General features: G+C 51.8%; 1 protein-coding gene across 11 annotated transcripts in view; it reads right to left on the bottom strand.

The window, feature by feature from the left end:
- Window positions 1-2,043: 2,043 nt before the first annotated feature.
- The window catches only part of ZFHX2 (zinc finger homeobox 2), a 30,433-nt gene continuing 22,936 nt past the window's right edge, over window positions 2,044-9,540 (bottom strand). For all 11 annotated transcript variants that reach the window (XM_077127156.1, XM_077127150.1, XM_077127149.1 and 8 more), the window contains 2 exons: window positions 6,035-9,499; window positions 2,044-5,774 (listed from right to left, as the gene is read on the bottom strand). In XM_077127156.1, the coding sequence (XP_076983271.1) occupies window positions 4,795-5,774; window positions 6,035-9,499 (4,445 nt within the window). In that variant the 3' untranslated portion in view covers window positions 2,044-4,794. The remainder of the gene's footprint in view (window positions 5,775-6,034; window positions 9,500-9,540) is intronic.

Genomic DNA, 9,540 nt, shown 5'->3' with positions numbered 1-9,540 from the left:
ATTGCTGAATCCCTGCTGATTGTTTCTGTGTTTTAGCCACCGTTTGTGTAAGAAACATACAGAATATGCGTACGGTTAGGTAGGGTTATAAGTTGATCCCATGTGCTATACTCCCTTTTTCCTTCTCCTTGGACCTGGTTCACCTTTCTGGTACACATATAATCACTCAACTTCTGACCCCCTAGATTCTAGCTAGATGCCTCTCCTTGACTGTGTAGCTACAGGAAACACTGGGCTCAGACTACTGACAGGGAGGAATATTTCCCTTTGCCTATCCTTTGTGTGGAGGGCTGTCTTGGTCCTCTATATCAAGGAGAGTGACTGGGTGAGTCCTCGCCCAATTTTATGTTCTTCCTGTAAAGTATAGTTTCTCCTAAGAAAGGATTTCCTCAGAGATCACATCAAATCTGTCCCCAAACTTGATAAGCCATGGTCTAGGTCTTCTATAAATATCTTCTTTCTTTAAGCATTTTCATTCATCTGATCATTTCATAGTGTACGGAAGTTACAATCCTGTAAACCCCAAGGCTGGGTCTATAGCCTTTGTCATTGTAGCAAGAGTATGCTTAGAATCAAGATATTTCTTCCTAGAAAGAAAGACCTAGAAAATATCATGACTTAAAAATATCTAACTAGCTGCTCCCAACCAGTCAATCTGAGCTTCGCACAACAGCTCCCCAGTATCTGGCCCTTATAGTTACACAGGGTTCCAGGCCAGTCTACCTGTGTTTCAGGGTGATATGTAAGTTTCCCCATAAATTTCCTCCTGATTCCCTTCTGCCCCTCTCCCTAGCTATAGCATCACACTCTGGAAGAATTTAAAGTTCTTTGCTCATGGGTTAATTTTCAACATTTGGTCATCCTTCCTTATACTGGTTACATTTTCCTTTGGCTTTTTCTGCTTATAGTATATACTGGAGGGTGCTTCTACTTAAAGGGAGCACAGATGATGGGTCAGGGGGCATGTCCCTTGTGCCTAAACGTCTATGAGGCCCCATGCTTGCTGGCATTTGTGTGAAACCCTGTAGCTCTCTCCGCTTGGTTCTGCTGCTGTTTCTAGAGTATGCATGTTTGTTTCTTTGGTGCTGCTCTATACATGAAGAGCTCTGTATTTCAGGTGTGAATATTTACATAGGGGTGAATAATTGGGTGAAAACAAATATCTTAAAACAAAGGGAAGGACCAGGGTGGTGGATATTTGGGGAATCAGTAATCAGGTCTCTAAGCCCTAAAAATGACTAAGGAACAAATAGGATTCAAGAATATCAATGCTATTGTATCTAGAATAATTGGCTTTTTTTGTTGTTGTTCTTGTGCATGCTTCTTTAGTAGAATGTACATTCCAGGAGCTCAAGGGGCAGGGGAAGAACAGGTTTCTTTTTATGGTCTTGTTGTAAACTCTATCCTGCTTGACCACAAAAGCTTCACATTTTCCCATATTCTTCCAACAGACTTAATTTTTGTTCCTAGTTGAGGATAGGGAACACCAAGACATCCTCCCGCTGACTGGTTTGGGGCAAAGGGAGCCCAGATGATTTCTACCTTCTGTATTCACTGACCCTTCTTATAAATTGGGTGGACTAGAATTTGGGTGCTTCTTTAGGACCCACGTGTTAGAAACCCTAGGACTTTGCCCCAAACCATGGAATACCAATCTTATGAGATACTGGTACAGACACACTTTTGGGTGGTGGTGGTGGTTCTATAAGTGAGGTTGTTGATGTGCCAAGCTCTTGAGTTGGGTCTGTACACCCTGGGAGAAGCATACAATATAATTCTGGTGATTTGACATTTACCTTTAGCTTTCTCTTTCTGCACTGGGCTGGGCCAACTCAGCCTCTGCCCACCAAAGTGCATCTCTCTCTGGAGTAGGAATGCTGCCGTTAAGGATTCCTGGTATGAAAAAGGAATGCTTCCAGCCACTAAGAACATGGAGTGATGTACCCTCAAGAGCCATGTTGATTTACCTAAATCTGCAAAGTTAGCCAGGCTGTCCTTTGCCCCCCAGTTTATAGGGTTTCAGGTAAGTATAGTTGAGTAGAGTCAGTTCCTGTTTAATATTGTAAATGTTATCGGTTTCTCCAGGCCAGGACATTTTGGTATAAGTGAGAAAATGTGTTGGAGGGCAAGGAGAGGAGGGATTTCTGGCTATATTAACTCCTGGTGAAAATAAGCATAGTTCAAACTAAACCCAACCCAATACCAGGTATTTGCCAAGGTTTTCTTTAAAACGCTTCCTCTTTTTCTCTTTTTCCCTAAATTTTTTGCTTTTAACCTTTATATACAAGTCATGTTCCCAGAAAGCCCAGAGTGAAAAAGTCGCTTTCCTCATATACATGCTGCTAAGAAAATAGTTTTATACACGGAATTACAACAGGAGGGAGAAAGGGATAGGGAAGGAAGGGAACAAGAGAGAGGGTGAAAGGTGGGGAAAGATGCCAACAAGAATAAGACCACCATGGGTTAATTTCTCTCCTTTTGTAACTGGTATTTTTGGTATCATCAGAATAACTAATTCCACCCCACCCCCAAATTGCAGTTGTAGTTTTAAAATTTTAGAAGTGAATGATCTAAAAGTGAGATTCACAGAATATATGGGGACTGAGGATTAAGCAGAATTTTCTCTCCCCCTCCTTCTCCCCTCCCATCTTTCTGCACATAAGCCACTACTTCAGTATTAACATGTTCACAAAGTGGAATGACTGATTATAGACAGAAAACTTAGATCCTGGGGCTGGTTGAATTTGTATGTGACTATTAAATGGATAATGGTGGTAGAAGAAGCACAAAGGAGAGAAAGGATGGAAGGAGAATGCCTGGAAAGGGGAGGTCTTAGGGGTATGGGTAGTAGAAACTGTCTGGAGGACATGCAAACATTTTGCAGGCTTTTCTTTGCCAAAGTAAAACACCTGCTTCTCCTCTGTCATTGTACCTGGGCTTTGGTTACAGAAACCATCTAGGTTTGGGGTGGGGAACCCTCTCCTAAGTCAACTCCCATTGGTTCTCTTGGTGATATCACTCTATTAAAAAGTGCTTCATTCATCTCTGTGCTCATCCACCACGAACTCAGACCCCCCGAGACTAATGGACAGGGCTGACTCTTTGGGGGTGCCTCCAACAGCTGCTGCTTAAGGAGGAGTTGGGCTATGATAGGATGGGATGTAGAGGCAGGAGTGGGAGCAGAGGAGGAGGGGGAAGAAAAGCAGATGGGAAACAAGGAACCCAACAAAGCTAAAGAAAGTTTAAGAAGTGGCTAGAAATGTGAAGGGGTCACCAGGAGTAGGGGTCTGTGAAAGAAATGAGAGGAAACAGTAGCAGGCAAAAGGGAAGCAGGCCCAGGAATCAGAAACCAGCTACCCCATCCACATCTTTCCTCATGGGATCACCAAGGTACTTTTGGTGACAGACTTTTTAAACTCACAGCTGAGAATGAGGGGATGTTACCTGTCCTACTAAATACTCAATTCAGAGAGCAGGGATGTGTCTCCCCAGTTTCCAGGCTCTTCTCCCATTACCAGGTCCTGCCTCTGCAACTGGGCCTTGTCAGAAGGGCTCCTCTGCTTTCAGTCCCACGAGGATCACCACACCCATGGCAAGGAATTAAAGCCATTTGATCTTCCAAAGTCGAGGTGGTTTAAAGAAACCCTTAAATTGGGGCAGGGGAGGGAGGGGAGAAGTGATACAAACAGGAAAAAAACACTTGTTTGATGGGAGAGGGTTTTTTTTTTTTCTGCTTTTCCAAGTTTATGTTTTCCTTTAGTTCATTCCTCTGGTCTCTCCATCTCTCATGCGCAAGTGCGCTCGCTCTCTCTCGCTCTTATTTTTTGGTTGTGTGTGTGTTTCAGTTTTTTTAAAAGAACTTTGGATTTGCCGTTGGTGGGCATCACCCGGTCCTGGAGGCTGGACCCCCAAGTGGCAGGGCTGAGACAGGGGGCGGGCCCACGGCTGCTGAGAGGATCTCTGTGTTTAAAGCCTTTGAGAATAAGTTACTGCAGTTCCCAAGGTGCAGGGTGGGGAGTGGCAGAGGGGTTCCTGGCGGCTTCCTCTAGAGTCCAGGCCATAAGTTCCCCTGCTGTCAGCGAGGAGAGGGTTAGGAGGGAGGGTGTGGGGAGAGTGAGCTGGGAGCCCTTCTCCCCCGCCAACCTCCAGTTTGGTTAGAGTTTTGTGGGCTCCCTGCCCATCCCAGGTTCCGAACTTGGGAGTCAACTGGTATTTGGAATGAGTTTATGAGCAGTATGGTGCTCTAGACAAGGAATGGGAAGGGGGTGTGGCAAGATTTCTTTTCCTTCCCCTTTCTTTTTCTTCTTCTTTTTTTTTTTTTTGGTGTTTCTGTTAGTGGAATGGCATGGGATAACATGTATATGCATGTGTGCATGTGTTTTTAGGAGTTGGAGAAGGATAGCTGGGAATTTGGTAGGGAAAAGATTGTAGGAAGATGGAACCAAGGATAGATTATGTGTAATGGGGTGGGCAGGGCAGATACACACAAATAATTGGGATGGCAAGGTGGGTGGGTGTGTCTATGAAAACAGGGAAGGGCAAAGGGTACATCTGCAAGAATTGAGGGTTAGGATCAGAGTGTGTTTCTGTGGGGGTAGGGGGAAGAGGCAGGACTCTGCTGGAAGTGGGGTATGTGAAGCCCACTGAGGTGGGAATGTAAAGATTCCCATGAGGTGGGCAGACTCGAGGGCTGAGGTGAGGGATTTGGGCTCCCACCGGATACCCCTTGGGGTAAGAGAGGGAATCCTGAGGCCCTCCCCTGTCCTCCCCCCAACCCCATCTTGGTTTATCTGTTTATAAAGCTAGAAGTGTAGAGGTAGTAGTAGTTTTTGGGTTGGAGTCCGTGTGAGGTAATCTTGCTTCCTCTTTGGCAAAAGCCACAGCTGCTGTGGCAGCAGTGGCAGCGTTGGTGACGGTGATGGCTGGGCCCCCTGGGGGTGGGGCCGCTTTGCGCCTATGGGCTGAGGAGCGCAGGTGGGAGGCAAGGGCTTCACGTCCACTCAGCAGCACCTCACATGCCAGGCAGTGGTAGGTGCAGATGGGCACCCGCAGTGGGGGGGGCACGGAAGCCCCGGGGCCCCGCCCAAAGAAGCAGAAAGATCTCTGGTGGGTGGTGGCTGGGGCTTCCCCTTCAAATGCCATCTTGCATTGGCGGCACAGGTAGCGGTGGGTCACATCCACGGTGGAGATGCCAGTGCTGCCTGTCAGCAGCTCATCGGTTTCACCAGCCTCTCCCTCTCCTGGAGCAGGCAGTTCAGGAGGCTTTGGAGGTGCTGTGGCTGTGGGCTCAGGGGGCTGGGGTGTTGACTGGAGGAGGGCATTGGGGAGCAGCCCAATAAGGGTCTGAGGTATCACAGGGTTCATGGGAAATAGCCCCTTCTTCATACCATAGAGCTGTTGGAAATAGGCCCCCTGCAACTGGGGGCCAAAGACAGCTGGTGGTGCTGCTCCCCCTGCAGGAGGCAATGGGAAGGGCAGGAACTGGCCTCCCAACAGGGCTGGGACAGTGGCCTTCAATGCTTTGAGGTTCTTGAGGGCATCAGTGGAGGAGTTGGTGGGGGCTGCAACTGGCTTTCGCTCACCAGATCCCTTGTCCCCTGAGGGCTCAGTAGGTAGGCCCAGGACTGGGTCACTGGTGCCTGCTGTCAAGGTGTTGGTTTGGTTGGGCATGGGTCTCTGAGGGAAGGGGCGGCCTGGGCCAGCAGTCTGGACCACTGTGGTAGCAGGCAGGACCGAAGTGGCAAGGCCAAGGAGGCCTGAGGAGGCTGCAGGGCCTAGGAAAATGAAATGAAATGTGTGATGGATTAGCTACCCCCTGCCCCCATCATCCTTCCTGCTGTAGGCCACCTCCAGCCACATACTCACCCATTCCCACAACCTGGCTTCCCCTGCTTCCCCTCCTCTATCACCCAAGAGCCCGAAGCAAGAGAAAACCGTAGGAGATTGGAGATAAGAGTCAAGAAGGAAAAGGAGAGCATGTCATTAGGGGGGAGGTGCTCTGTGAAGTCCAACCCTCCATAACCTCCTCACTTACCTGAATTGAAAGGAGCTAAGCTGCCCAGCGGGGGCTGGGCCAGAGCTGGACCAGACAAGAGGACTGGGGCCAGGCGAGGCAGGGCTGGGGCAGACCCCAGGGGCATGGAGGCAGGTGTGGAGGCTGGCAGGGCCTTGGGGGCTGGGGGTGCCTCGGGTGCCGGGGCCAAGTCGTAGCACTTGCTTTCGTTCTTCAGCTGGGCTCGGACTGCCTCCTTGAGCTTTGCAAGGTGCTGGTGGGAAAAGAGATGGCCTCGGCAGGACACATAGAAATCATATTTGACATCACAGTAGGGGCAGTCTGTGCGCTGGGCTCCCAAGGGGCCCTCACTGCTGCCCCCAGCCCCCCCAACTGCTGCCCCCTGCAGTTTGGCCTTCTTTTCCTTGGCACGAGCATTCTGAAACCAGACTTGGATGACCCTCTTGGGCAGCCCAATCTCTTCCCCCAACACCTCACACTCTTGCATGGTAGGAGTGCGGTAGGCTTCGTAGCAGGCCTTCATGATCTTCAACTGCAGGCTGCTCATCTGCGTCCTGTAGCGTCGCTGTCCCATTCCATCTGGAAGCCCAGTCCCACTTCCTGGGCCCCCACTGGTTCCCCCAACCCCAGGGGACTCTGGTTCAGCCAAGCTGGAAGCAGATGAATCACTCAGATCCCCTGCAGAAGGACTGCAAGCCTCACTCTCTGGAGAAATTTTAGAAGGTTCCTCTAGGACTTCATCCTCACTGGGTGGAGGGGGAAGTGGGAGAGGTAGGGGTGACTCTGATGTTGGGGTGGGAGCCTCTTTCCCAGGTGTTAGGAAAGACAGGGGCCCAGGAGTAGGGGTAATGGTGGGGTAGGGAAATGGAGGTGCTTCCCTTTTTGGGGCCTCCCTCCCAGTCCCATCATCCACCTTGTTCAGCAAGAGATTGAATTTGGAGAAGGGTGTAGATGTGGGGTGGACAGGGGGTTTGACGGCTGGACTGGGAAGCCCCCCAGTGGTGCTGCGAAACTGGCCTTTTCTCTCCCTGGCCCTGGTATTCTGGAACCAGACTTGCACCACTCGCTTTTTGAGCCCCACCTCCTCGGAGATGCAGTCAAGCATCTTGCGTGTTGGGTTGGAGTCCTGCATGTACCAGCGGTACAGTATCTCCAGCTGCTCAGGTAGGATGGTGGTTCGCAGGCGCTTGTCTCTGGGGGGTTCACCCTCCCCTCCGCCCCCTGCCTCACTGCCTGTGGGGGACAAGCTGCCATCCTCATGCTTCCGTTTGAGGGGTAGCCCTGGCACTGGTGGAGCACCTGCCACCAGGGGATTACGCTCCCCAAATACCAGCAAGGGCATATCTAGAAGGTGGGGAGGAGCACTAGGCTGCACAGATGGCAGAAAATGGAGTCGGCGGTGGTTGGTCAGGAGCTCCTGACTGGGGAAAGATGTGGCGCACTGTTCACAGGTGTGGGCTGGGGAAGGGGAAGCAGCCTTCCCTTCAGGTTTTTTGCCTCCTGACTTTGTTGTCTCTGCTGGGCTTAGCTCCTCCCTGTCTGGAGGTTCTGGTGATGGACCCTCAGGTGCTGCTGGGGGCTCAAGGATCTGTTCCTCCTCTGCTTCTTCCTCTTCCACCTCTTCCTCCTCCTCTTCTGGCTCTGCCTCTTCCTCTTCCTCTTCGGGGGGCTGGTCATCGTAGCATTTCTTAAGGTGCCGCACCAACTCAAAAACACAGGAGAAGGTTGAGTGGCAGCGCCTACAGCCAGAGACTCCCCCAGTCCCTCCAGTTGGCACAGGCCCACCCTCACTGGCATTTTTGCGTGCTTTCTGGCGGGCATTCTGGAACCAAACTACCACCACACGGCTAGCTAGGCCCAAGAGACTGGCCAGCCGCTCCACCTCTCCATCCTTGGGGTAGGCACTAGTTTCAAAGAAAGACTGCAGGGCTTGAGTCTGGAACTCTGTGAACTTGGTTCTGGAGAACCTGCGGCCTGCAGGTACCAGGGGAGGGAGATTCCCTCTGGAGTTTTCTTCTTCCTCTGGGGGCCATCGGCCTCCTGCCCGGTTTCTTTCCTCAGGGGGATGGATCCCCATAGCCTCAGGCTCTGGGGCCAGGAAGGGTGGGCCCAGTTGGGGAACAGGTGTGTCCAGAGACCTATCGGGAGGTTTAGGGGGCTCTGTGGGGGGTGGGTATAGGCTATCATAGCTCTTTCGAAACTGAGCAGCGTAACGGCTCAGGGCCTCAAAGGGCAGAAAACGGCGGTGAACATGCTCCTCATGCGTTTTGAGGATAAGCATATTGGAGAAGAGTTTTCCACAGGCCCCACAGGCCAGCTTGTCCCCACCTCCCAGGGTCTCTGGTGGGGGTGGAGCCGGGGGAGGGGGCACAGCCTGCTTCCCTTCATTGTACTGGATCACCAGCTCAAAGCCGAAGTTTTCTAGAAGAGCTTTGGCTGCAGTGCGGGCTGCCTCACTGGGTGTTGGGTGGGGTGGTGAAGACGGCCCTGCCTCATTCCCCTCTTCAACCATAGGGGGCCGCTCCCACTCCCGCTCACCCAGCTCAGCCTTGGGGGGTGGGGGTGGGGGAGGAGGGGTAGCAGCTGGCAGGGACAGCATGGGTGCAGGCCCAGCCAGTGCCAGCTTGGGCCCCACCTTGAGGTCATGGAGGTAGAAGGGCAAGAGCAGTTGCTGCTGCTGGAGCTTAAGCAGTGAGTCAGGTACCAGAGGGAAAGGGGGCAGGACTGGTGGAGTAAAGAGAGGGGCTGGAAATCGGTGGAGGTCCAAGGGAGGAGGAGGAGGGGACAGGAAGGGCAATCCAGATATGAAGCCACTGGGGTCAGTGCCCTTCTTCTCAGTGCCCACCTCCCCTTCGGTCTCGCCTTCCTTGGGGTCTTCTTGGTTGCGCTCTGGTCCCTCAGCCTTGGCCTCAGTCTTAGCCCCCCTAGAGCGAGTCTGATGCAGAACTGATCGCATGTGGATCTCCAGGGTGGAGCTCTGGTTGTAGGAGACTCGGCAGACGGTGCATTTAAAGGGTTTGTCTGTGGCAGCAGTGGTAGTAGGTGGGCCACCAGCCTCTCCCCGGGCAGGGCCAGAAGGATCAATAGCAGCCTTCTTCATCTTATGAAGGTGAGAGACAGAATTATAATGAACCAGGAGGATATTTTTCTGGGTGAAGGACTCCTTACACACAGTGCACTTATAGGGCCGAGCAGGGTCAAGAAATTTGTCCAGGGCAAAGTTGGTGGTCTTCCGATAGGTCAGAGGGTGGCGAGAGTCAGCTGGCATGGGCTCTGCAGGGCGGGTCTCCCCAACAGTTCCCTCTTCTACCTCAGCCATGGTGGGTGGAGGAGCCACTTCAGTGTGACCATCAGGTTGAGGGGTTGGAGATGGAGCTGGAGAAAGGGGTTGGTCAGGGGTTCCTATGGGCTTTTCTGGGGCCACAGACGAGGGTGGGGGAGGCTCAGGAAGAGGATCTGGACTGGCTTCAGAGTTAGGGCCTTCTCCTAGGGGAGAGAGAATGGGTTATAATGAGAAGGGACCTTTA

The sequence above is a fragment of the Tamandua tetradactyla genome, chromosome 14 (assembly GCF_023851605.1).
Source record: "Tamandua tetradactyla isolate mTamTet1 chromosome 14, mTamTet1.pri, whole genome shotgun sequence".
In the NCBI taxonomy this organism is placed as follows: Eukaryota; Metazoa; Chordata; class Mammalia; order Pilosa; family Myrmecophagidae; genus Tamandua; species Tamandua tetradactyla.
This window is presented reverse-complemented; position numbering and strand designations above follow the sequence as displayed.